The 27993-nt window shown below is 43.1% G+C and overlaps 3 protein-coding genes across 3 annotated transcripts; all 3 read right to left on the bottom strand.

The window, feature by feature from the left end:
• Positions 1–2639: 2639 nt before the first annotated feature.
• On the bottom strand, positions 2640–4745 carry LOC119408274 (transforming growth factor beta activator LRRC32-like). The gene is made up of 2 exons (XM_037675078.1): positions 4641–4745; positions 2640–4529 (listed from the first exon to the last, which is right to left on the bottom strand). The coding sequence occupies exons 1-2, from the start codon at positions 4725–4727 to the stop codon at positions 2640–2642; spliced, it is 1977 nt and encodes a 658-aa protein (XP_037531006.1). The 5' UTR covers positions 4728–4745.
• A 785-nt stretch (positions 4746–5530) lies between these two features.
• On the bottom strand, positions 5531–10363 carry LOC119409053 (tumor necrosis factor ligand superfamily member 13B-like). The gene is made up of 6 exons (XM_037675914.1): positions 10175–10363; positions 9962–10049; positions 9785–9841; positions 9567–9679; positions 9332–9476; positions 5531–5646 (listed from the first exon to the last, which is right to left on the bottom strand). Exons 1-6 carry the CDS (start codon positions 10361–10363, stop codon positions 5531–5533), a joined length of 708 nt encoding a protein of 235 aa, XP_037531842.1.
• A 689-nt stretch (positions 10364–11052) lies between these two features.
• Positions 11053–27155, bottom strand: LOC119409052 (ectodysplasin-A). The gene is made up of 8 exons (XM_037675913.1): positions 26690–27155; positions 16610–16709; positions 13540–13578; positions 13254–13424; positions 12895–12923; positions 12715–12766; positions 12039–12163; positions 11053–11735 (listed from the first exon to the last, which is right to left on the bottom strand). The coding sequence occupies exons 1-8, from the start codon at positions 27026–27028 to the stop codon at positions 11472–11474; spliced, it is 1119 nt and encodes a 372-aa protein (XP_037531841.1). The 5' UTR covers positions 27029–27155; the 3' UTR covers positions 11053–11471.
• Between the last annotated feature and the right edge of the window lie 838 nt (positions 27156–27993).

Genomic DNA, 27993 nt, shown 5'->3' with positions numbered 1-27993 from the left:
GGTTGAACAACTGGGAGATAAAGTTAGAGAGGCCAGACTGAGATCGTTTGGACATGTCCAGAGGAGGTACAGTGGGTATATCGGTAGAAGGATGTTAGTTAGAAATGCAGCTGCCGGGAAAAAGAAAAAGAGGAGATATATGGATGCAGTTAGAGGACATGAAGGTAGCTTCAGTGAGTACAGAGGATGCAGAGAACAGAGATCGAGGACGGTGACTTGCTGTAGCAACCCCTGAAGAGGGGAATGCCGAAATAAGAAAAAAGAAAAAGCATTAGTTGGAAGAAGGATGTGTCAAAAGATATTTGGATGGATGCTCAACACAACATCCTACAACAATGCAGCTTATCAATAAAGCTTACAGTTTTTTAATGTATCAGTTTACATTTCTTGTCATGAAAGAATCAACAACTCATAAACAATTGGAGTCAACCCAATTCAAGATGGCCACCACAGCATGATAACCTTAGCAAACACCAAAATGGTTATAACTTAGTAATTTCTTCAGATAGTGAGCTAAAATTTGAAATGGCAGTAGCTGGGCCATCACCATCACATCATATTTATTTTAAACTTGAAACACGAACAACAGTATGTGGCGTTACAGTATGTGAAATTTAAGCTTTAGGGTTTAAACTAAAACAACTGGACTTCTATTTTGAAGCTGAAGACGTTCCTAAACATACAGATTAGAATGGAACTACTTGCCCCGCCCCAAGCCTCTTTAGACTCTTTGCCTGGCTCACAGAAAGATGTCTCCTGCATGAAGGAGTGAATTGGACTGGAGCTGATTGAGAATCAGGCCTAATGCTGCTTTGTAAGTTTTTGAAAGTTGAAATCTGAGACCTGCTCTTCTGTTTAAAGTTGTTTTTTCGTGTTTGACGTAAATGGCTTCCTTCACCCTCCTCTCAACCCATGTGTCTTCTCTGTCTAAAATATGAACATTTTAATCATGACCTGGATGACTGAGAATCTTCACCAGCGTAGCTGAGCCAAATTGTTCTGATGTATTGTGTGACTGTTCAGTACAAATGATCATAACCTGATTGTGTGCATTTTATGGTTCAGTGGTTGCTAAACTGAAAACAGACGTTTCTAAAAAAAAAAGAAATCCTATGTCCCACTTAAGAGGTTTATTTTGTACGTGATAAATTGGAGGATGCAGACTCTTAAATAAAGACTGACAGCACATTGTGGTCATTAAACACAGCATAGTTTTTTTTTGTACAGCATGACAGTTACAGAATAACATGTTCCAGAGTCAAAGTCGTATATGTTACAAAGCTCTGATTGATGTTGTGCTATGAATTCAAATGTATCTTGTTGAAAGAAACAAACGTTCCAGAGTTTTATACAATCAGATCAGTATCAGCTGAGACAGAAAGTGTTACAAGAGGGTTTTTTTTTAAGTTGAATGTTGGTTCTAGGAACATTTAAATAGTTTTGTAAGTACACAAAGAAAGTAAACTAAGAGTATTGTGAACAAAAGTTTAAAAAAAGTTTTCTGTGCGGTCTTTGATTCGATGTGCATTTTAAGCAAGCAGCATGGGAGCATGGATGTCGTGTAAAGGGACGTCTTTTAACGATGAGATAAAGATTTTAATTTTCAGAAAGTTTGATCAGAGGGAGAGTTGAATCATAAGCCAAATGCTACAGGAAGTTTTTATGCATTTTATCAAAAGGAAATTTGTTTTTATAGACATCAAGTTGATAAGAAACTGGATCATGCGGAGTGAAACTCTGTGGAGTTATCTTCAGGAACTCTGGTTTATTCTCCAATTTCCTCACAGCGTGCATGCGTTTTATGTACTTTAAACCAGGGGTTCTGAAACTGTTTGGGTTCAGGGACCCCTTACAGGGGAGAAAAAGTTTCAGGGCCCCCTCATAACCCTCATGTTTATAGTTTCCTTCAATTTGTCTCTTAATGCAATATAAATATTTGTGTAACATAAATACTTAAGACCTGTTCTTTAATAGTGTTAATATAATTTTTATACTTTTAAACATGGGGTATTTTTCATTCAAGACACAATTAATTAACACGTTTTTTAATTGCAACTTCTAAAAATTACAGATTTAATTAAAACTTAAAGATTTGGCAAATGTTTTCCACCGGATGCCCTTCCTGATGCATCCTGGGCTCGAACCTGCCACCTCAGGATTACAAGACCACTGCACTGACCACTGTGCCTTTTCACATAATGAACATAATAAATGCATTGCCACTTCAAATGATTACACTCTATTACACTCTAACTATTAACTCTTTTACATAAAACTGAAAAGTATCATAACAGCAGCAGTCATACCAAGTAACAAGGCTTCATTTGTAAACCGATCAATGCCAGAATGCCAAAAGCGGGTGGTGGTGTTGGGGGGTGGGGGTGGGCTGGGGGGCAGTGGGGGAGTCTGGGGGTCCTCCCCAGAAAATTTAGAATAAAGTAGTTGTGATTTCCTGCATTTTGGTGTATTTTAACAGGTTGTTAAACATCTACATGCTTGTAATATATATATTTTTTTCAGACCCCCAAGAACCGGTTCGCAGACCCCCGAGGGTCCAGGGACCCTAGTTTGAGAACCACTGCTTTAAATGCAACCTATATGCAAATCCTATGCAGACTGTGCAAAATAAACTAGTAAAATCACGTTTTAGATGTCATACTACAAAACAATCTCTGTGTGCAACACACCTCCCTACTGAACACGATCAACCCTGTCAATAACACAGTTATAAATAAAATGGTTGTAACCATTTGAACATAATGAACTCCCTGTGTCTCTTTATGAAGCAAACAAGGAAGCAACGGGCTTTTGAGATATTCTGTCATCATGAAGTTTCTCACACGGGTGAAGCATTCAGTCTCACCGATGTCGGGCAGAGTAACGCTCGTCTCGTTTAGGACAGCCACCCATCTACTGTCGCAGCAGTTGAACAGATTTCCACTGATGAACATTGTAGTGAGGTTTACGGATAAAGTTTGAATCAGCGAATGGTTTAATGTCTTAAACGTATTGTTTCTTACATCTATTAGTCGGAGAGGAGAGCAGCCTAACTGGCTGGGTATCTGATCGAGGTTGTTGTTTGAGATGTTCAGCTCAGTTAATGCCGGCATGCAGGGTAAAGACAGACGGGAGCTGCTCATATTTGTCTCGCTGATGGTCAAAGACTGTAGGGTTGTTTGCACACCTTCCAGGGCTCTCTCATGCATTACCATGTGTGGGTTTTTTGCAAGGTTAAGAGAAACCAAAGAAGTTCTCCGAAATGCATTTAAAGGAAGTATTTTTATACCATTTTCTCTAAGAGTGAGGTGTTTCAGAGTCTTAATCTGCCCAAACTTTGCACAGGATGTTGGATTGATTCGCCATTCTGAGATAGGGCTATTAAAATTCTCATCGTGAGCGCAAGGTTGCACAAGGTTGTCCTGCAGATTCAACGTTTCTACGTGTGTTAGCGCCTTGAGAAAGAACGGGGAGATATACGCAAGGCCGTTGCTTTGCAAGTCAAGGTGCTTTAAGGAATGAAAAAACAGCTGGCGAATGTATCCCGAGTCATTATAATTTCTAATATTCCACTTTATGCTTTGTAAGCAGTTGTTGCCAAAATGCAGCGTTTCTAAAAATGGAAGCAGGCTCAAAGTCTCAAGAGGAAAAGACGTGAAGTGGTTAAAGCTCAGGTCAATATAAACCAGTGGCATCAGCCTCCAGTTTGCGTGTAGATAATTTCTTCTAAGCGTTCTCTCCTTTATGATCTCGGCATAAAGAGCGTTAGTCTCCGACACCATCACAGCCTCTAAAGTTAAACTACCAAGCACGTTATTCTGCAAGTGCAGATACTGTAATTGGTTCATTTTGGGAACTATTGGGAAGTAGAGAAGCTTGTTGTGGCTCAGGTCAAGAATTTCAAGACTATAGAGCTTGTCATCTTCCCGCGTGACGAAAAACTCCACTGAATTTTGGCTGAGGTTCAAATATTTAACTTGATGTAGATTAAAATCACAAATATGTGCAAGGTTGTTTTGAGCCAAACTAAGCGTTTCTAACTGGCCCAGCGGTTCAAACGTCCCCTCTGCTATCTCTGATATCAGATTGTCGTCAATAGTGATGGCTCTTAAACGGTTGCTGTCCCTGAACAGGCCATATGAAAGCCTTGTTAAGGAGTTGCCGCTCATCGTAAGACGATCAAGAGAAGACTTGTTTTTAAGTAACAGTTCCGCTTCATTATCTCTCAATCCATTCTTTGATATGTCTAAACTCTTCAGCCGGCCGAGGGATCCGAGGGCTTTGCTGTTGCTGCCAAGGTGGACGTTCAGACGATTCCTGGACAGGTTCAGGCGTTCAAGTCGAGACACGTTTTTGAATGCCCCTTCGGAGATGAGATCCAGCTGATTGCCGCTCAGGTCCAGCTGCTCCAATTCTGGCAAAGCGAGCGCGTGCAACTGTCTGATGAAGTTACTTGACAGATCAAGTCTTCTGAGCCTCAAGTCCAAACCAAGAGGGACAGAGGACAGGTTCTGGTTGCTCCAGGACTGCTTCTTGAAATCAGAGAGAAATCAAATTCATACGAAAACAAATGCATGCCAAAGTCTCAAGCCATCTGAATGAATTAATTGTAAGGCTGTATCTTTTATTTAATCTGAGCTTACCTTTGGAGCAAAATATGTCCCAGTTGTACAAAAGTAATGGCTGAAAGAACAGAGGAGTATGAGAGCAGGGAATAAATGTCCAACCATTCTCTCTCTGCTGCTGCTGCTGCTAAACTGTATGACTGCTGCTGTCACACACTCACACACCACCTCTTATAGCCATGCTTTATAAAAAATAAAAAAAAAGCGAGGGAGAAAACAGCTGTGGACACCAGATAAACACTGTGGATACTAGACAAGTGACACTTAAATGATGACACATCATCTTTGTAAGGCATGAAGAATCACCAAACCTCTTAATTTGAGTTAGAAAACTAAAGATTTAAAATAGAAAAAAAAAAGTCAGGTTTGATAAAAAATTAACATTAAAAGTTAGAAATGTAACGTTGAGTTTTGGTGTTGTTGTGTATTATTTACATAAAATGAGTTTTAATATACTTTACAGTATTTGCCGTGTTGTTGAATTTTGTATGAGGCAGGAAAGTCCTGTATAAATTTATGCATTTGTTTGTTCCTGATGATAATTTGGAAAACGGAAATAGCCTACCTAAAATAGACGAGACGAACAAATAACGTGGACAACAGGTTGGTGGAGCAGGAGGGACACCGTGGTGGAGGTATAAAGAGACGTGCAAAAATAGACTGATGAAAGGACTCGGTGGTGAACAAAAGAAACAGCAGGATGCACAAGCAGAGGGGGGAAGAATTGTTTGAACAGGCCATTTTAAAGGCTAAAAACACTGACATATGTGCAGAAACTTGTATAAATAGCATTAGTATCAGACCCCAGTGGTTTCCCTTCTGCTGACGCTTTATCAACATTCCCCTCACACAGATGTGTGTTAGTTTTCCATTTCCTGCTTCACTCATAATCTTCCAATGGGTTAGTTTCAGTTGAGCTGCATGACACCAAAAAATGTTGCATCAGGCTCCATGGCGATCAGGGCGGAAGGTCGGTACGCGACCACGAGTTCCAGTTCGTCATCCTGAAGCAAGTGCACGGTGCCTGTAACAAACAGCGTACATACGTGTCACTTTAAACAAACTCACCATTCTTATTTTTTTAATGTAAATGTAGCCTTCATTAAACCCAAGTAGCCCTGATATTCTTTTTACCTGAAATGATTGATTTTAGTATGTCTATCTTAGCTCAGCATTGACAAAATTAAGTTTTTCTTGACCCCTCCCCTCCAACATTCAACCTGTGTAGCATAACCACTGATAACATTTAGCATCTGACCTTCTACTTCTACCTTTAGGCACATCACCCTATCTGACACTCTTTTCACTTCTACTACGTTCTTTGCTAACTCCTCTTTCAGATATCCACCCTCACACACATACACTATTTCTCTTTCTATCCACACTATGGTTAAACTGTTTAAACACAGCGCCAATGCTACGAGCCTTGCTGCCCTTCCACTCTGTTTCTTGGACACATAAAACATCTACCTGCCTTCTCTACATCAAGCCAGCCAGCTCTCTACCTTTGCCTGTCATTGTCCCCACATTTAGAGTTGCAACCCTCTATCCTACATTCTTGACTTTCCTCTTCTCCATCTGTCTCCTGACATGTTTCCCTCCTCGTGGTCTTCGACTAACAGTAGCACAATATCTGCTAGCACCTTGTTTGTCAACAGCACCGGTGGCGGTCATAAACTGATCCACTACAGTGTCACTTAGATGAACTCGCATGTTAGTTTTGGCAAAGTCTTTTACGTCGGATGCCCTTCCTGACACAACCATCACCATTTACCCGGGCTTGGGACAGGCACAACTGGCTTGTGCTCCCTAGTGGCTGCTGACTGTCCCAGTTTCTACAAACCGGATTCTAAAAAAGTTGGGACACTAAACATATTGTGAATAAAAACTGAATGCAATGATGTGGAGGTGCCAACATCTAATATTTTATTCAGAATATAACACAAATCACAGATCAAAAGTTTAAACTGAGAGAATGTATCATTTTAAGGGAAAAATCTGTTGTTTCCAAATTTCATGGCGTCAACAAATCCCAAAAAAGTTGGGACAAGTCCATTTTTACCACTGTGTGGCATCCCCCCTTCTTCTTACAACACTCAACAGACGTCTGGGGACAGAGGAGACCAGTTTCTCAAGTTTAGAAATAGGAATGCTCTCCCATTCATGTCTAATACAGGCCTCTAACTGTTCAATCGTCTTGGGCCTTCTTTGTCGCACCTTCCTCTTTATGATGCGCCAAATGTTCTCTATAGGTGAAAGATCTGGACTGCAGGCTGGCCATTTCAGTACCCGGATCCTTCTCCTAGGTAGCCATGATGTTGTGATTGCTGCAGAATGTGGTCTGGCATTATCGTGTTGAAAAATGCAGGGTCTTCCCTGAAAGAGATGACGTCTAGATGGGAGCATATGTTGTTCTAGAACCTGAACATAGTTCTCTGCATTAATGGTGCCTTTCCAGACATGCAAGCTGCCCATGCCACAAGCGCTCATGCACCCCCATACCATCAGTGATGCAGGCTTCTGAACGGAGTGTTGATAACAATCAATCAACCTTTATTTAAACAGGTAAATCCCATTGAGCTTCGAGGACTCATTTACAAGAGAGACCTGATTTCAACAAATAAAGATGACAACAATGGACAACAGCAACAACAATAAACAAATAAACAATTATAAAAAGTCATACTGCAGGTTTTTTTTTTTTATTATTATTTTTTTTTACAAATAGGATGGCTAAAAGGAAAAGGTAACAAAACAAACAAAAAAACAAAAACAGCTAGATTCTAAGGCGAATGTAGAAAACTTAAAACAGGAACATGTCTGCATTGGTCCCTGCCAGGAGTCCAACAGATTCTTAAAGCCACTTAGAGAGGCCAAGGTCGAGAGCTTCAAACTTGGGCTATCCTTGTCCTCTCTGGTCCGGATGACATGGCATCCCAGTGTTCCATAAAGAACTTCAAATCGTGACTCATCTGACCACAGAACAGTCTTCCATTTTGCCACACTCCATTTTAAATGACCCCTGGCCCAGTGCAAACGTCTGAGCTTGTGGAGCTTGCTTAGAAATGGCTTCCTCTTTGCACTGTAGAGTTTCAGCTGGCAACGGCGGATGGCACGGTGGATTGTGTTCACTGACAACGCTTTCTGGAAGTATTCCTGAGCCCATTCTGTTATTTCCTTGACAGTGGCATTCCTGTTTGAGGTGCAGTGACATTTAAGGGCCCGGAGATCACGAGCATCCAGTAGAGTTTTATGGCCTTGACCCTTACGCACAGCGATTGTTCCAGATTCTCTGAATCTTTTGATGATGTTATGCACGGTTGATGATGATAACTTAAAAGTCTTTGCTATTTTACGCTGGGTAACACCATTCTGGTATTGCTGCACTATCTTTCTGCGCAACAATGGTGGAATTGGTGATCCTCTTACCCGTTATTTAAATATATTGTAGTCAAGGGCAGCTAAGCTAGCCCTTAGAACCCTACACCATCTTGGCTTCTGAGAGACACTGACACTCTGAGAAGCTCTTTTTATACCCAATCATGTTGTCAATTGACCTAATTAGTGTTAATTGGTCTTCCAGCTGTTCATTATATGCTCAATTTCCTTTTTTCCAGCCACTTATTGCTACTCGTCCCAACTTTTTTGGGATTTGTTAACACTGTGAAATTTTGAATCAACATATTTTTCCTTTAAAATGTTACATTTACTCAGATTAAACATTTGATCTGTCATCTATGTTATATTACAGATAAAATATTGACATTTGCCATCTCCACATCATTGCATTCAGTTTTTATTCACAATTTGTTTAGTGTCCCAACTTTTTTGGAATCTGGTTTGTAATAAAAAAATCAACTTATTTTAAAACAATTTTTAGTAAAATTATAATGTTTTAGGTTCATTATTTCAAGAAATTAAGCTTTTGCATCTCATCTTTTCTGCCACTAATAATAATAATAATAATAATAATAATAATAATAATAACAACAAAAGTCAAATGGCATGTCAAAGTTCCAATATCATTATTCATTCAACCTTTATTTATACAGGTCGATCCCACTGAGCCCGGGGACTCATTTGCAAGAGAGACTTGATTTTATCAGAGTGATGACAACAGTGGACAATCATAAAGGATGCATACAAATTGAGAAGTGAAAATAAAATGGTATTGAAATTTTTTTTATGTTAAATTATGTTTTTAAAGTCATGATTATGAGAAAATGTCAGAAGAAATTGTTTTGTAAAGACTTTGTGTCTCTTAATTATGACTAAAAGTCATAATGTCATTGAAAACTATTGAGTTTCAAAGTCCTTAATGACTTTTGAAAGTCATAATGTTGAGATACAACAAAGTAATAGATATGACTTTATATCTCATAATTGGGATATATTTTTTTAAAATCTCAGCTATAATTTTATAACACTGGTAATGACTTTGTAGTTCGTAAAGATGACTTTGAAACTCATGATTAACTCATGAAAAACAATGACTTGTTTCTCATACTGATGACTTTTAAACTCAATAATTGTATCTCATATTGATTTATATCCCACTGTTATCATGAAAACTGTATGTCATACAGTTTTTTTCCTCATTATTACATACAGTTTGACATGTTTGCGCTTTTTAGTGGCAAACATGGGTTTCCATAATTCTGTCTCGTTTCCGGGGCAACAAACTCCAGCAGCAGTTCCGTCTCACTGACCTGTAGTGTAGCACGTATTTCCATGAGTTTGATCAGGCATGTCCTGCAGGCAGCGCAAGAGCTCTGCTGATCTCCTCCCGGCCTCGGTGGAGCTCCAGCTTTGAATAACATGACCTGTAACTTCGTCTTCACTTTCAGAAAGAACCTGGGAGTCGAGCAGAACATTAGCTGAATCGTTGGAACAAATCATGCGCAGCATCAACTTGGTTCCGCTTGATTTGGAATGACACAGTACTTGTCCAAACACCAAGTAATAACCGTCTTCTTGGACAACAACCCTGTTTTCCCTTTGCGAAATCGTATTTCCTCGCTGTACAGAAACAGTCCAGGGGATCACTGTTATATTTCCTTGGGGGTGGGGGGTGGTGGTTAGAGAGAAAGGCAAGACACACTTATTCAAAATAATGGCAGGTCGGTGCATATCTGGAGCCAAAGACTTGAATTTAGTTTTACCTCTTCTCTCTGGCTGTTTGTTTGTGTTAGCCTTTAACTGCAGGAAAGACATTGGAGCTGCTGAGAGGAAGAGGGGCAGATAAAAAACCGTGCCTTAATTTTATTAACTTTGCGTACGTTGTTTACGGTCCCATTTCCAGAGCGTAACTAATCAACACGTTTGGAGCTCCGACCCACCTCTGCAGCCGCTCGGTTCCCTTTTTACCCTGCTAGAAGAGATCTTCAGAGAACTCTGAGCTCTTTGGAAAACTCTTGGCTTCATGTTCTGAGAGAAAACAAAGCGTTGCGATAAAATGTATTATTGCAGCCCTATCTGAATACTAATGGCATCAATATCAGTATAGTGCAAGGTCCAAGATGAGTCCACGCTGCAAATGATCACATACATACCTCCCTTGTTTGAGACACCTGGGCAATTTTCCCTTTGTCTCCTGCAGAAAGCTGCTGATTTAATTGTAGAATTGCGTTTCCTTGGAGCTTATGGAGATCACTTTCTAAAACACTCACTCTGTGCAGCAGGAGAAAGCTCAAACAAAACATGAACACAGATAGTGATGATAAAAAGGTTTCGTAAAGCATAGTAAAGACTCACAGGCTTGGATGTTCCCGAGTGACTCAAACAGGGCGAGGTCACACGAGGAAAACACCGGAAACCTGCAGTTTCAAAATTCATTTCTAAATGAGGAACTGTCCCCTTGCTGCCTCTCAAGATGGAACTCATTTAAGGCGCTGAAGCTACAGCCAACTCCGCTGCGTATTGTGAAACTCGCAGTCAATGTAAAAAGACACATTTTAATAACGACAAAAAGAAAAAAGGGAGGCCTCGCTCCACACACCATCATTTATTCTTGTCAGCGCTCGTGCCAGCTTAGTGCAAAATAAAAAGCGAAAAGAAAAGAGGGGCTGGAAGCTTTTAAAAGGACACCGCCGGCTGCGCAAACACCAAAAAGGACAGACGAGACGAGTTTAGGCAGAAAAGTGAAAACACTTTAATTCATCAGTCAGCTCCATTTACAAAAGTATATCCCATTTTATATACATTATGTACAGACGTGTATTAACAACGGTTGCTTTTCATCATGGGTTCAGTCATAACTAAACAATAGCACTGCGGAAACGTATCGCTGGAATTCTGCAGGGGTGCCGTAGTGCAAATGTGTGCAAAAATATATAGTGCTGTTGCTTTTTGAATACCTTCTAACTCCATTTTGCTTAGCTTTTCGCTCATGGAGTTTTCAAACCCCTTTTTAAAATGCTTAAATAATCACAAAACACAAAAATATAAATCATTTTAAAATAGCCTGTTTTTTTTTGGGAGATACAAGATTATCATTCAACAGCACTTGAAGTGTAATTACTACTGTCAGCGCAGCGTCCTTTCTTGTTACAAAGAGAGATGCTGACACAAAAGGGCTATAAATAGGAACTTGTGTTTAATGGGGATATGTGGATTTGCCGAGGCTTTCTGTCTGCAGAGAATCATAGCAAAAGGAAGCAAAACAGTCTTTGTCCTTTTTTTAATACAGACATGTGAAAGTGAACAAATGTCACCTCCTTCCACTTAAAAATCCAGAGCGTCCTCTAAACTGAGGCGAGATACTTCTAATCAACGCGGTGGTCCCACGTAGAACAAAAAGCCAGCTGGACTGATGTGGCAGCTGTTGAATCCATTCAGAAGGCCGTGCAGTTATCCGTTCTGTCCAGCAGATGGAGCCTCTCCGAGCCTGACGCTGCCCAGGAAGGTGGTGTGGTTGGTCATGTTTATGAGCGTGTACTCGTGCGCGATGCGTATGGAGATCTTCTGCCCTGAGCGGAGCAGGCTCACCCCAGCCGTGTAGCAGGTGTTGAACTTGCGCTGGCCCGTCTCGATGCTGCACGTGCAGCGCAGGAACGGGTTGGAGTCCACCATCACGTCGTAGCTGGCGATGTCCGTGAAGTTGAGGTAGTACACCTGGGGTGGGGGGGTGGACAGACATGAAATTCACATGAGACCGAGAGGGGTAATCGAAACAAGAGCACAAAATCATTTAAGGGTCTGCCTAAAGCTCAAACAGCTGCAGCATGAGAGCAGCTGACAGGAGCGTGAGTTATGGAGCTGCACATTCAACCACCGGGAGAGAGAAAAGAAATCCGTCTTGTAGCGTAGCTCAAGCGGTAACAAAGCAAGCAGCTCTTTAAGATCAACTGCCAGCTGTTTTCCACTTTGAATTGGTTATTTCTAAAGAGTTACGTCAAGAACCGTACTCACTTCTACCTGACTATAGATGAAGTAGACACCGTCCAGCAGCACCACCAGCTCCCCGGTGCGAGGGTTCATTCTGAACACGTCTTTGTTGATGGACACCATCTTCCAGTTCCTGAGGACGCCTTGAGACAGATCTAAACATGTCACAACAAACACAGAAGAGGCAAATGGTCAACATAAACAGCTCTCAGCAGTGTTTAACTCGAACCAGAGTGCAGCATTGACAAAATATAAACCTGCTAATGATGCTTACGCTTCTTTTGGCCGAGAAAAAAAAAAGAAAAGAAAAATCAGCAAAATCTGTTAGCATGCGAGGCTTTAAGCCCTGGGGTTTGGTTTGAAATTAAAATGACTTCGAAGCTACTGCAGAATATTACAGTATATACTAATCAAATGGATAAAATGGCTGCTTTTGTGTTGTATTTCCATAAAAGTCATCATGCAAAGATCAAAATATCCTAAAATGTGGCACACTCAATCTCTAGTGTAAATCATCACGGGCATGCCAACGTTCAAAAGAAGTTGTATTTGTTTTCTTGTGATTCTGAGGTTCAGCAGGCATGTGCGTTGGTCTAACTCCAGAATTGTGTGTTTGACAAACAGCACTGACAGGGATAATTCCTGCTTATTGCTTCGTGTCAAACACAGGAGTATAACTCTGAGTGAGCATGAACAAAGATCCCACCTTCTCGGACTTGGATTGTTGTTTCTTGTCCTTGTAAATGAACCACTGCCGGCTGAAAAACAAAGAGCTTCCATGACTAATTTACTTGTGGAAAAGAAAAAAAAAAAAGAAAAAGGGGCGAAAATGACGAAGAACTTGTGAGGAATTGATTAAATTTACAAAAAGGTGACATACCCTTACCTGGAATTTCTTTGTCTTATCGGGAACCCCTGCAACAATAAGAGACAGACGTGAAAAAAACATTCCGCAGTTCATCGCTGGAGAGCAACGGAGGAGAAATGGTGATTAAACAAAACAAACACTGACATAGTTTAAAGATAAATCACTGCTATGCTGCACAATGTTTGACATCCTGATTCAGACGAGCTCGCGGTGCAGGCAATGAGTTAACCAATTTTGACAACTTGAGCCCCCTTCAAGTGTGGGAAAGTGGCTAAAAGCAGGAGGAGTGCTGTAATCTAAGAGGAAAATCTCTCGGCTCGTTTTCACAGTCTCTGGCTTGGGTCTCGGTTATCTTATTCCGCTCGGAGGTTGTATACCTGCTGGACCTTGAGCGCCCGGTGGTCCCTGTGGCCCAGGAGGTCCGGGGGGTCCTGCAGGTCCTATAACGTTGCTTCCTGGAATACCGGGGATTCCAGGGATGCCCGGCGGCCCCTGTGGGCCTGGAGGACCCGGGGGACCAGGAGGCCCTGGCACAGGCCTCTTCTTTCCTGAAGAACAAGAATTCAATACAATGATGGACGTAAAAATATTTAAAGCTTTTCAATCCAAGATGCTCTACTTCCCAAAAATCATCTCATCAATGAGCAAGAATAAAGAAGATACCTTTTTTCTTCTCTTTCCTTTTCTCTTTGCCATTGGATTCTGAAAGAAACAAAACCGGAGTGATTAAGAGCCAAAAATGTCCTCCGGAACAATTATGAGCTCCAATAATATCTCACATATCCGGCTCATTCCATGGAGGTACCCTAAAAAGCGGCTAAAATACCAGATTCAGATGTTGCACTGTGAACACTGCAGTGAAGGTATGCCACTCTGCGGTATCTCAGAGTGTAGTAATTTGTAAGTGCGGTTTCACCTCCTCTGTATGAACAAGTGCCTTAAGCATTCACAGGCAGTGGAACTGGAGAAGATCATTAGAGAGATACTTTATCCTGCCAAAATCCTTTTCTTTGAATTAGGCCCAGATGGAGAACGCAGATGAAAGTGTGTGTACATGTGTTTGTTTAGGCACCCCGCTCAACTCTACACCCCCCTGCACCCCTCGACAATGTGTGCGTTGATGCTGCAGGGACATCAGTGTCACAGCTCGAATGTCAAAATGCACCTCATGTGCATCTGTGCGTGTATTTATGTGATGAATCCTTTCAAAAGAAGCCGTCTTGCTTGTGTTTACCGTGTCATTAGGACTACAAAGGCCGTTTAACCTTAAAACCTCACAGTTTGAGTCCCTCTCCAACATATGGCTAGTGTTTCTCCTCTGGCTAAATGACTGGATGCATCCGCGTAGATTTCTTTTAACGAGCAGCCCTATCTGGAATCTGGTGCCCGTTAGGGGTGCTGCAACTGCATGTGCACACACACACACACACACAACACACACACAAGGCTGAGATTACAAAAGCCTTTGTCTGTGAGCTACGAGCAGAGGAGAGACCTGGGAATGATTAGTGTTTAGAGGCTCGGGACTTGACTGATTTATGTAGAAAGTCTCAAAGGTGAGTTTTTTCTTCTAATTTAAACACAATCACTAAATCCCCCCTCCCCCCCACACCCCATCCCCTTTCCACGCCCCACCTCAAGTATTTAGTGTCACGCCACAGACGTTGGAATGCCTTGTGATCATGCACTTGTTGCACTCAGACACAAAACTTCAAAAGGCTTTGCTTTTTTATTTTTTTTTATTTGCATAGCTCGGATTCTAAACAAAAACTACAAAAGCTAATTCAGACATATTGGCCATATGGTTTTCTGCGGGGCTGTTTGTTAACATAAATCAATTTTTGGGTGGGAATTAATGGAAGACGTTAAAGCCGCACAGATGAGAAGTGCCTTGGAAAAAAAAAAAAAGGCCAGCTCTTAAAAATGAGCAAGTTTTTTCTTGTCATATTCTGATGACCTGTTCAGTAACACAGCAGGAGTCCAAACCTGCTCGCTAATGGGGACAGAGGACATTTTGAGGGGAACCCAGTGTTATTTTAGAACTGAAGGGAAGCTAATGAAGCTTCACTGTCTGTTTCGAATTGGTGCAACCCTCCCAAATCCCCCGTTGTCCTCGCTTGCTATCCAAGTGATAATCAATCCCATTCTCATTTCATCTCTTCGCTCTATAAACATGGCCAAAAAAGTTAGCACAAAGAAGTAAGAGAAATTATTCCACAAAGATACACGTTCTCCCATAAGAACACTTGTTTACACCTCCCTCGCCTAGAAACCATCATACAACCAACAAACGGGCCGACACAGATGCAGCGCGGTTCACATTTAATCGTTAACGTAATTCATCTAGAGCTTGAGGATTATAAACTCTATCGTCTTCCATCTTTACTAAGGCAGTAGTGTATTCTACGCGATACACGGGTATATGGAGTAGAGCTGTCATTTCTAACTTGAACCCTGGCCCCGCCCAACCCAGATTCGGACCAGGCCGCGCCATAATGTGCTTAATGTGTGGGCTGGGTCAGTGTCAGGCTTTTTATTGTGTCAGGGACGCACACCCCTCATTGCCTCTGATGTGTGTCCCATCAGTGTATGAATATGATCTAAAGCCCTGATTAGTCTCTTTAGAATGATTTGTTCAATTAGCTTTGTAGAGATCTGGTAGAGTGCTGTATGAATGGGTAAATGAGGGCACAGATTGTAGTGTAAAGCACTTTGAGTATCTTGAAATAAGATAGAAAGGCGCTATATAAGTACAGTCCATTTACCATTTATACTGCACCTGCCACACGCGGCCATTTGACCGCACGTTGACCGGCTGGTTGAAAGAGGTAAAAAGTTCAGTTAAGCTTCAGATGGACTGCTGCCAGCAATCCATCAGCTCAAATAGACGTTCATTCAGCCGCTGCACTCAGCGTACACGCACGGCCGACGACCCAAACAGGTGAGATCACAAAATATCCGACTTGTCAGAGCAGGATGCAGGCAGAAGCAAGGGAAGCATTTAATGCGCTTTGATGGCTCCTCAGCTCTGATCTTCTGCCCCCTTTACTCAGCCGCACGCGTCCGCTGACCATTAATGATTGTCGGTGGTATAAGTAGTCAAAGCTTAATTAAAAATGTCGGGGGGGGGGGTTTCAGGTTCGGACCTGTAATTACTGTTAATTCGTCAGATTGGGTGGGGTTTGGAGATGAAGGCTGCGGGCTGAGGCCGGATCGGTTTGGATTATTTGGACCCAAGTGCAACTCTAATATGGAGGATACCTACTAGAAAAGCTTAAAAACTTAAGTGTACCCATTTAAAAGTGCCCAATGACACATGACATATCATTAGGCATGTGTTATTGATACGTTCAACAGCAGTTAAATGCTTCCGTACCAATCTATCTGTATGCTGCGCTTGTTTATTACATTCATTATCCAGCAAATTATTGTATAAATCTGTACTTATTACTTACTGGTAATACTTAAGACATGTTTTGCTTTGATACTGTTTTATACATTCTATGTTTTTCATCCAAAGCCAACTGTTGTACAAAGTTTGTTGTTCATTTATTCAAATATAAGCATCAGTGAAATTTGGAAATGTTCATTATGCTTAACACTCAAAACAAATTGATGATTACATTGTGTTTCTACTACTTTGGTTTCTAAGCACAGTATACCCACTACAAAAATGTAGACTACACCACCGGTCTGGAGGACAAAATGAGAAGACAGCGCAAACGGCTCGCACCTGTTTCTGACTCCTTGCCAGGGCTCCTCTTCGCCCGCTGAGTTCTGCCCCTGGTGTCCTGGGTGGCGTGGAAGTCACCATTCCTGTACTGTAGCCTCTCCTGGAACAGGACACAAAAAGAAAAATCACGGTTGTGGAAAATTACACAGAACCTGAATGATATTAATTGCAGTGGCTCCACCTGAGATGGATTCTACGAACAAGCTGACAGATCTTTTTTTTTTATTTTTATTAAAAGGAAACAAGCTATGAGTAGTCGCTCTATTCTTGGTGTGTATTGTTCGCAGGGTAACAACTTGGGGCATTTGAAAAAGAACATTCACCCATGGCCAAGTCATTGTGCGCCCCATCAGGTCTGTAACATATCCTGTAACTCAAGATGTGTTTGTCTGTGTTTGAGACCGTCACCTGGCCATGGCTGCTCTAAGATTCACCTTTTCATACAAAGGGACGACGTGAACTGCAGTTAATCCGAGAGCAACATCCATTCATGGGGCACCTGGTCCCAGCCCTATTCAGAGTTGGCATGAATAAGCTAAAAAAAAGAAAAGAACGTAAGAAAGGGATCCGATCTAACTGATCATCCTTGAGTTCAGGGAAAATGTGCTGACAGCTGGTGGGTGTTCGCCTGCGCCTGTTCTTATACGACCTACATTCACATGAAACCTGGAGCTGGATGCGCTGACCTGACATGACCGATGTGACGGCAAGACGTTCTGTGCAAAAATTAAAAAAGGACACAGGCTAATCTGAGTCCGGTTACAGCAGTCAGCCAGTTTGTGATCACATCGTTGGAGGATAGCCAGGATCTGATAAGACAAAGAGTCATGGCACTAGCACAGCAAGACCACCCAAAGCCAGTTGTTCGCCGGCCACGCTCCGAACGTCGTCATAAACAATGGCAGCCAATCAGACAGCTGGGTATTTACTTCATATTTAGATGACTGGAATCTCCAAAGCAGCGACAAGTGCAGCAATTATCGTGGATCAAAAGATAGCAGGGCACATTTTGACCTTTCTTTTTTCCCTTTTGTCCTTTGGAGAACTTTCCAATTGGGCGCAAGATCACATACGCCGTCCTCCATCTGTTCCTCAAGTAAACACAGTTATGAAAGTCCCAATGACAAGATGCACCCCCACCCTCCTCCTGAAAGCAGCGTGAACTCTCAGTGCCTCTTTGAGTGGTTTTAAAGCGAAGCTACTGACAAACCAGAAGGCGGCAGACATGATAAGTTATGTCTCAAGTTGTTTTTTTTAATAACACCTCCCCCTCCTCTCCCATCCCTGAAAGTGAGGAATGAATCTTGTCAAACACCCCCCAGACGGCCGCGCTGGGCGAGCTCGATGTAGCGAACATCTACATCCCTGACCAGATGCCAGCCACGTCTGACCTTATGAGCACGGGAAATCCAGCGCGGTGGATAAATATGCGTTAGACCGCTTTATTGACACCCCCTCCAGATGTTCCTGCGAGCAGCAACGCTGGCTTTTCATTTGGTCCGCAGGTGCCTCCACATCTCCTCTCCAGCTGTTGGCACACAGAGCGGGAGCGGGTGGTTGGGTGAGGAAGGGGGGCATGGGGGTGACATTTTTGTACCTCTCAAAGAATTCTTGGTGTATGTTCAGCCATATGGCTTTACACTTTCGTCTGTTCTGACAGCCAAACATGATTCAACAGCCAATTTCTGGCTCGAGATTTAAGCCCCGGCAAAACGACTAAAGACAAACAAGCACAGGCTACTACAGAAACTGCTGCAGCTGATACTGTAGATGAAAGTGAAAACATAATCATTTTCTTAATTTAAGTAAAAAAAAAAAAAAGCTATGCGAAATGTTTTCACACTCTTTCTTGCTTCATTTCACATCATTAGAACATTTACAGCCTTCACGCTCTTCAAAGGCATGCGGAGTTACAGTAAATCAGGATGACAACGTGTTGGTATGTATGCCAAGTGCCAACGATTGAGTAAACCATTCTTTTTCAGCACAAAGGCAAAATGCTATTAATTAGAGGGCTTTCAACTCTTCAAAGTGTGTGTGTGTGTGTGTGTAGGGGGGTTGTTGCTGTTGCGAGCAGTGGATGAGCTTCCCCGTTGCTTCGTGAGGATATGACTAAAATTCAGCCGCCCCAGGGTGTGCAATTTGGCTATCACAAGATTTCCTTTTGCCTTATTAGCACCGTCAAAACGGCTCGTAGTCTCACTATTCTGAGCTCTCTCACTACAAGAATTCTCCATTTATAAGATGATAATTAGGACAGAAAGCTACAGATGTTTTTTTTTTTTTTTTTTTTTTTTTGGGGGGGGGTAACCTCTGGGACTGCAGCGCTGCTTCTCTCACATTTCTATACAAATATTAGACGTTCTGGTTGCAGAAAAGTCTCCAAATGTTGGACCAGAATCTTGAATTGTGGGAATTTGAAACCTCATGGCGCTTAAAGAATGTGAGGTTGCACAGTCGAGGAGGTGAAACGGAGGGCTGGCGGCTGTGGTTGCACGTCTTGTGCCCATCACTGCTGCGCAGGCATTACTAACGTCAGCGGCATGCATACTCCTGAGAGCTGATTGCTCACCAATACTCCTGTGATCCACACTCCTGGATGACAGTGTTTCCTTTTTAAACATCACAAATAGTGTGGCCTTCTCTTAGCCAGCACCTGACACCACTCTCTGTGGACAGCCATGTGCTTCAAACCACAACTCAAGTGATTTAATAAGCGTATGCTGATCTTGTCATCAACAAGGGTTGCGGAGCTCAGCTTTAGGGAAATATAAAATTACACTTCAGATTGTTGCAACACTTGCTGGCAAAGTAATTCATCATCAAACGCCTTAAGAATTTATTATTTTGGTGGATGTTTGGACCCGATCTGCACAAGGCGTCCCCTACGCCCTCCGTCTGCCAAGACCATTCAGGCTTGCGTGATGCTTCTTGCGTATTCTTCTTATAATTTCTGATGTAAAATCTGCATGCACACAAGTGACTGCTCGTTCAACAGGTCCTGTTAGAGTCACGGTTAACGCGGACGCAGGAGCCCACCCTGACGCCTCAGATTGTATGAGAACTTTTGAGTCCCATCAAACTGTTTTTTTTTTTAAATTGCTGCTAACTAGACTCCAGATGTTTCAGCATCTGTTCTCTGAGACTTTGAAGCCACAGATCAGAGGAGAGAATTATTTAATATAATGAAAACATTGCTGAAGAACTTTCAATGATTCCTCTCGACAGATTCCACTCAGGTGAGCCGAGGCGACGCTCACCCTCCCTTTACTGCTCCAGAACCCCTCTGCCATCAGAGGGTTTAGAGTTATTTACACACACCTGGGTTTTTACTGTTGGGAACTGTGTAGATCTGCTGGAAAGCTGGCATTAACTGCCTTGCTCAAGGGCAAACCAACGGAGCTGCTGACTGCTTTGCTCACTTCCTGGGCACAGATCATAAATGACCAGATCATGTGTTCTGATGAAGCAACGAGGCGGGACTGGAAAAAAGTGGCAGGTTTTGAGTGGTTCTGAACTTTTAACTGCACTTCAGTAAATGAAAGATGGCAAATTTCTAATGGTTTAAGTGTTTCCTACTTTCTAAAATCTTATAATCATCTCAGATTGTGACTGACAGCACTTGGCTTCACCAAGTTTCTACTCTGTTCAAGAAGAAATCCAGAAAACTGATGCTCGTTTGTTGCATTACTCCTCATGCACAGCCAAGGCTTTTTAATCTCGGGAGGTTTCGGGATAACCTCCCTCTTTGGCTCAGTTTGCAAACTTCTTAAAGGAACATGTGGACTTTAAAAGCTTGTATTGTGAGAAAAGGTGGCAGGTGGATCTAAAGAGGAGCAAAAAGGCAACAAAATAGGGTCAAACCCATCCATCCATCCATTATCTTTACCCGCTTATTCCATTTTGGGTCACGGGGGTCGCTGGTGCCCATGTCCAGCAATCACTGTGCGAGGGGCGGGGTACACCCTGGACGGGTCGCAAGTCCATCACAGGGCCACATAGAGACAAACGAGACAAACAACCATTCACTCTCCCACTCACACCTAGGGACAATTTTAGAGTTACCAATCAGCCTAACATGCATGTTTTTGGTCTGTGGGAGGAAACCGGAGTACCCGGAGAAAACCCACGCATGCACGGAGAGAACATGCAAACTCCACCCAGAAGGCCCCTGGACCGGGGTTTGAAACAAGGACCTGCTCGCTGAGAGGCAGCAGCTCTATCAGTTGCGCCACCGTGCTGCCTAGGGTCAAACCCATAAATGTGGAAAGTTTTGTTTCACGCCATGACTTAAACCCTTAAAATTAGGGATGCACGATATTATCGGCATGGTATCGGCCAATATTAGTATTAAAGTTCAATATCGGACATCGGCCATGCCATTAAAATAACTCACTGGATACAACAGGCACTGTTTTTGTATGACAACCCAGTGACAAGGATGCCTGCAGAGGCAGCACAACATGATGATGTCACGTGCGCCTACCTGATCTGATCACAGCGGAGAGAAAAATTCACAATGTCGGCGGTGTGGAAGTTTTTTTTTTGTTGAGGATTCCGAAGATTTTTGGACTACATTGAGCCTCGCTACATCATCCCCAGTTGGAGCTATTTTTCTGACGTACAGAGTTACAAGCCGTCATTTCCGACGTCATTGAGAAGCTAATAGCCGATAGCACTTGGGTGAGTTTTACCACAGCCATTTGGACGTCGTGTTAGCCCCGTTAGCATGATTAGTCTTACGGCACAATGGACAGACAAAAACGAACTTTAAAAGTCTGTCCTTCATGCATAAGAGTGCAGAGGATCCCACACTGCAGCTAGGAACCTGGAACAAGCCTCCACAAATGAGACAGCATCGCAGGTGATTAATGCTAATAAATAACATTTAACACTTTTCATTTAATAAAAGTTCAAGTGCCATGCATATCATATGGCTGTTACTGAATATATGTCACCAGCTCTTACAGCTTTTGCACAATTTTTATAGCAAATAAGCCTAAATAAGAGTTCTGACAAAGGAAAGTATATAAAAATATCAGTATCAGTTATCGGTCAAATAAGTTTTAACATATCAGCAAGGCCAAAAATCCAATATCGTGCATCCCTACTTAAAATCAGAGCAAAAAAAAAAATCAGTTTCAGTCTTTCCATCACTTTAAATATTATAAAAGTTGTCCACACATAAAGGTTGGTCAGTGGCTGATGAGGATTCTTACACACTGCAATGTGACATAAAAAAAGGAAAAAAATTGGGCCAATGTTTATTATAGGGTGTGTAATAATAACAAGAACAGCACAGGGCTTGCTTCTAATAGACAGATTTTAACGGGATGATAGTGACAACGTAAAAACAAACTGCAATCATTCACAGCTGAATGGAGCTGCAGCAGCTGCTGCTACGACCTTCTTGCTGTATCCTGTATTTTAGAATGCTCTTCTTTGTTCGTTTTAAGCGTTCAAGCTCTGGTAAATGCCCGTGCGCACACCCACAGTAGATTAAGCAATTTTTGTTAAATAAAATATGCATATACCAAAAAATAAAAGAGGCTGTTGTATATCGGCCATCGGCTGCCTAGATTTCTAAATAACGGCATTGGCCAAAAAACATCAGCTAATTTCTGCTCAAAACCAGTTGATTAAAAACAGCAAAAAAGGTTAAATCGTGTCATCTGGACCAGTTTCTTTAAGTGAGAAACGTTTCGTCCCTCATCCAGAGGACTTCCTCAGTCTACGGCCTGCCAAGCAGAACTGTCCCATAGGTAGCCTTCAATGATGTGTTTCAAGACAACCTCCTGTTGGAATCTCAGAAGAAGGCTTTTAACACATGCAAAACACACCCATCCAAAACAACCAACAATCACAAGTTTTAGCCCATATGGCCAACTTGCTACTCAGAGTCTGAGGACAACCAAGGCCAAAGTGGTTCAGAAAAAGGTTTGTAGGCTCAATTATCATCATCATCTTTTTTGATTAAAAACACTTTTGTATATGACTGAATTAAAAAAAAAAAACTTCAGTCACAGCATGCTGATCATATCTGAAATACTTAAAGACCACACAAGCCATTACTGATGATGTAGTAAAGTTACCGTAATACTTCATTTAATTTCTTTTGGAGCCTGTTGATGATGTGCCAAAAAAAAAAAAGCAACTCCTGATGTGAAAGGCAGCGTCAGATCTGACAACACTGCTGCCCACACATGCCTGACTTTTAATTGATTAACCAGGCTCAGTAACAAAACTGACATATATATGTATATATTATAAACACACACATCAGCCTTATAAGTAGGCTCATTGATTATATTCCTGCAACATCAGCTGTGCAAACAGCTATTTTCTATCCACTTTTTTCAGGAAATTGCTAAGCAAGACATCCATCCATTCGTCTGTCCGTCCGTCCGTCCGCCCGTCCGTCCATCCATCCATCATGCATGCATCATCTTTTCTTGCGTCTTCCTTTTCAGGTCACGGGGGTCACTGGTGCCCATATCCAGCAGTCACTGTGTGAGAAGTGGGGGACACGCAGGACAGGTCTCCAGTCCATCACAGGGACACAAAGGGACAAATGAGACAAACAACCATTCACTCTCTTATTCACACCTAGGGACAATTTAGAGTTACCAATCAGTCTAACATGCATGTTTTTGGGTCTGTGGGAGGAAACCGGAGCACCTGAAGAAAACCCATGCATGCACGGAGAGAACATGCAAACTCCACCCAGAAAGGCCCCCGGCCGGGATTCAATCCAGCAACCTTCTGTCTGTGAGGCGCCTCTAAGCATGACAACTGTTCCTTTTTCCTACAACTCCATTTAGACGCTACTTGTTTAAAGTTGGATCTTTGTGACCAGCTCAGCTGAAACCAATCAGACAGACAGTAAACAACATGGTGAAGACATCCACACCACCTGGCTTGTTTTCAAAACACAACCCGGCAACAACAAAAAAAATAAAAAAAAAATATATATAAATCCATCCATCGTAGGCTAGCCCGCAGCCACTAAATGATGACAAATCCCACTTGTTTCATGTTTGTCACGTCAGATCGTCTGCCGATGTGCGGCGGAGTTTTCTCGTGCCTTGCTACACTTGTCTGCGTAACCCGCACATCGCATCCAATTTTACCATTCCTGCTGAGGCGCCTTTGATGGAGACCTGTGAGAAAACAATCGCATAAACAACTTCTTAGCTCCAAGAGAGGAGACCTTCAAAGGGAACGCCTGAAAAAAAAAAAAAAAAAAGCTTACAAGTGCGGCCGCTGCGTCTAAATGCCACATGCTCCTGTTTCTCCAACTATGTAAACTGTGGGATGTGTAATCAGAGTTGTTTAATGCGCACATCTGGCGAGGACAGCATCACAGCGCTGTTAAATATTTACAGCTGGGCCACAGTCTTTCACCCCATGAAGCGTCACCATCTGGGCTTGGATACTGGGCCCATCTACAACCAGGGGAAACCACTACTATCTAAAATAAGCGTAGGAGAGGACGCACGGACGGCTAAACAAATAGGCCGATCTCGTGAGAGAAAAAAATTTTATGGAGAAATACGAGCGATGGATCTCATTAATGTTTCCAACGGGGAAATAAATTTGTCTGGAACGACAACAACAACAAAAAAAAAAACTAATTCCTCTGAGTTGCTCTGCACAACTAAATGTCCGGCCCACACAGAGGATCGCTTTCTCCGTGCAAAACGCTTACACAATGTTGACAAATGAGCAAGAAACCAGAAAGTGAGGTCCCCCCCCCCCCCCCTTTTTTTTTTTTTGGTGTGTGTGCTGATTAAATTAGAGCGTGCGTGTGGTGGGGGTGCAGGAGGGGGCTGTTGCCAAAGCCACAAGACAACACAATGAGAGTTCAATCAGCCTGCTGCCAGAAAAGAAAACACATGTGAGACGAGACTGGCTCCGCTCCAAGTACCAAGTGCTCCATCGAAGTCCTCATGAATTTACATCAGCCCCTTGGGCTTTGCACCTGCCGGTGATCAAGTTCATTTGCCGTCCACCTGTTCCAGCACACCGACTGACCCGTCTCCACCATTCCAGCTGGGCACCTTCCTTATTAAAGCGAGCTCAGAGGGCCAGACTAACTGGGTTAAATGTGGCTCAGTTAAACGGAACGAGTCAACGGAAAGCAGCTGACGTGCTTAAAGAAAGAAAACTGCCACGCCGGGCGAGTCTACCTGAGCAGGTTGTCTTTGAGCAAACGACAGCGTTAAAGCAGACCTTTTTTCTTGAGACCAATGCGGGAAGTGCGACGTCTGAACGTTTCTGTACACGGAGACTGAGCTGTGATGCTCCGGTGAAATGAGCCGACACGCCACGGCAGCACGGTGGCGCAGTTGGTAGAGTTGCCGCCTCTCAGCGAGCAGGTCGCCCCGGTTCAAATCCTAGTCCGGGGGCCTGTCTGGGTGGAGTTTGCATGTTCTCTCCATTTTCCTCCCACAGACCAAAAACATGCATGTTAGGCTGATTGGTAACTCTAAATAGTCCCTAGGTGTGAATGAGAGAGTGGATGGTTGTTTGTCTCTATGTGAACTGGAGACCTGTCCAGGTGTCCCCCACCTCTTGCACAGTGACTGCTGAATATGGGCACCAGTGACCCCCGTGACCCAAAAAGGAAGAAACAGATAACGGATGGATGGATGGAAACATGCCACGACATAGCACAAACACACAATCTGATAACAGGTGTGTCAATGTGTGTTTTCTTGTCAAGACCACCCCCGTTTCTTCTTTAAACTCTGTGGTTTTAAGAAATGCTACCAAAAGATAACGTTTTGATCATTGTGCCTCTGTTTATTGGAGCTTGGATGGCTGGAAATGTACAGGAAAGGTGTGGATCTCAACAGGGAACACAACTCAGTACAACACCTGTGGAGCAGGAGGAGAGTGGACATGACAGGAAGCAGTACAGTACAAGGCAGGGGTTGCTCCAGGCCAAGGGCCAAGCTCGGTCAACCATCCATCCATCCATTATCTTTACCCATTTATTCCATTTTGGGTCACGGGGGTCGCCGGTGCCCATGTCCAGCAATCACTGTGCGAGGGGCGGGGTACACCCTGGACGGGTCGCAAGTCCATCACAGGGACACATAGAGACAAACGAGACAAACAACCATTCACTCTCTCACTCACACCTAGGGACAATTTAGAGTTACCAATCAGCCTAACATGCATGTTTTTGGTCTGTGGGAGGAAACTGGAGTACCTGGAGAAAACCCACACATGCACGGAGAGAACATGCAAACTCCACCCAGAAAGGCCCCTGGACTGGGGTTTGAACCAAGGACCTGCTCGCTGAGAGGCAGCAGCTCTACCAGTTGTGCCACCATGCTGCAGCTCGGTCAACATTTAATGAAATAAGACCTTGTTGTTAAGAGGTAATATGCCAAATTACTCAGAAATACAAATGACCTTTTCCTCATTGGCAGGACTGTACTTATATAGCACCCTTTGAGATATTCAAAGCTCTTTACACTACAATCTGTGCCCTCATTTATCCATTCATACAGCACTCTACTATATCTATAAAAAGATTAATCTGGGTTTTATCACAGATGGGACACACATCGGAGGCAATGAGGGGTTCAGTGTCTTGCCCAGGGACACTTCAGCATGTGACTGCTGGTGGAATCGAACCCCCAACTCACGCATTTGAGGATGACTGCTCTAACCACTCATCCATCGTGTAGAATTGAGTAATAAACTTGATCACAATCCATCAAATCAGTAAAAAAAAAAAGAACCACAAACATCCAAAATGTGCCTTTTAAATAGGAAGACAGAAAAATAAAATCAAAGCAGACAAATGACGAATTCCTGCAGCGACAAACTTCAACGTGATATTTAAAAATGACTGAAAATGCTCAACTCAATTTTTCTTGAGTTTTGAAGCTGCTATCTGTCATCAGAGGCCTGTGCATTACTTTTCATCTGTCACGTGCTGTGCGCCAGATGAACCCGAGGGACCCGATTTGGTCCGCGGGCCTTCAGTTAGACCCATATCTTTGACTTCTTATTGATTTTTCCAAACCAGTTTCTGTTTGTGCTTTTATTTTAGTTCTTGTTTACCTCATGACCCTCTCCGCCGCGGCTTCTGCCGGAGTCCACGCGCGGGTGTCCGGGCGGCGGCAGCAGCACCGCCGCCGGGTCAGCCAGCTCCCGCCCGGCTCGTGACACCACAGAGTCCCGCTTCTGGTGGGTAATTTCCCTCTTGACTTCGGAGCGCAGGTCCAGGTAGCAGACGAGGGTGAGCGCGTGCAGGGACAGCGACAGCAGGAACAGTCCCAGGAAGACGAGGCTGGTGCTCCGACCCGCCCGGCACTTCTTGTTGCACATCACGCAGGGAGCCGCTTCGGCCAGCAGCTGGTCCGGGAAGTCCTCCGCGGGGGAACCACCGTCGCGTGCCATTGTTGGACGGAGCGCGTGAGCAGGTCATACGGTCCTTATCTCAGCATAATCAAGCTCGTCTGTCGCGCGCGAGCCCAGGCTGTTCATCTACGTGGAGACTCATAGGTGCAGCAGCGACAGCAGCAGAGGCAGCAGGTCGGCTGCAAACTTCGTCCAGTATCTGTAGTAACAGTGGAGAGCCGCCCACCTCGTCTGGGATTGGTCCGGAATATAATAAATAAATAAATAAATAAATAAATAACCGAGAGAACCCACAAACGGTCCAGGCCAGGAACACTGGATGCAAAAGGCGCACGAGTTTGGCGACACCTAATGGACAAATGTCGCAACTGCAACTAGATAGATAGATAGATAGATAGATAGATAGATAGATAGATAGATAGACAGACAGACAGACAGACGGACGGACGGACGGACGGACGGACAGATAGATAGATAGATAGATAGATAGATAGATAGATAGATAGATATATAGATAGATAGATAGATAGATAGATAGATAGATAGATAGATAGATGGATGGATGGATGGATGGATGGATGGATGGATGGATGGATGGATGGATAGATAGACAGACAGACAGACACTAGTTACTTACTTAGTTAATTTATCTCTCTCTCTCTCTCTCAGATACTAGTTACTTAGTTACTTTCTGTTTCTCACATACTAGTTACTTAGTTACTTTCTCTCACTCCCTCTCTCTCTCACACGCACACACACCTAAGATAGATAGAAGGATGGATGGATGGATGGATGGATGGATAGATAGATACTAGTTACTTACTTAGTTAATTTCTCTCTCTCTTTCTCTCTCAGATACTAGTTACTTAGCTACTTTCTCTCACTCCCTCTCTCTCTCTCACTCCCTCTCTCTCTCTCTCTCTCTCCCTCTCTCTCTCTCTCTCTCTCTCTCTCTCACACACACACACACACACACACACACACACACACACACACACACACAC

The sequence above is a fragment of the Nematolebias whitei genome, chromosome 4 (genome assembly GCF_014905685.2).
Source record: "Nematolebias whitei isolate Nwh7 chromosome 4, NemWhi1, whole genome shotgun sequence".
In the NCBI taxonomy this organism is placed as follows: domain Eukaryota; kingdom Metazoa; phylum Chordata; class Actinopteri; order Cyprinodontiformes; family Rivulidae; genus Nematolebias; species Nematolebias whitei.
Note: the sequence above shows the minus strand (reverse complement) of the source record. Positions and strands in the feature narration are given on the sequence as shown.

Excerpts from the sequence above, each read along its gene's own strand:
- LOC119408274 (XM_037675078.1), bottom strand. The coding sequence starts at position 4,727 with ATGGTTGGACATTTATTCCCTGCTCTCATACTCCTCTGTTCTTTCAGC. Across the intron at positions 4,530-4,640 it reads GGACATATTTTGCTCCAAAG|AAGCAGTCCTGGAGCAACCA; the intron begins GTAAGCTCAGAT and ends TCTGATTTCAAG.
- LOC119409053 (XM_037675914.1), bottom strand. The coding sequence starts at position 10,363 with ATGCTTTACGAAACCTTTTTATCATCACTATCTGTGTTCATGTTTTGT. Across the intron at positions 9,680-9,784 it reads CAAACAGCCAGAGAGAAGAG|GAAATATAACAGTGATCCCC; the intron begins GTAAAACTAAAT and ends CCCACCCCCAAG. Across the intron at positions 9,477-9,566 it reads ATTACTTGGTGTTTGGACAA|GTTCTTTCTGAAAGTGAAGA; the intron begins GTACTGTGTCAT and ends CTCGACTCCCAG.
- LOC119409052 (XM_037675913.1), bottom strand. The coding sequence starts at position 27,028 with ATGGCACGCGACGGTGGTTCCCCCGCGGAGGACTTCCCGGACCAGCTG. Across the intron at positions 13,425-13,539 it reads AAGGAAAGAGAAGAAAAAAG|GAAAGAAGAGGCCTGTGCCA; the intron begins GTATCTTCTTTA and ends CTTGTTCTTCAG. Across the intron at positions 12,767-12,894 it reads ATAAGACAAAGAAATTCCAG|CCGGCAGTGGTTCATTTACA; the intron begins GTAAGGGTATGT and ends TTTGTTTTTCAG.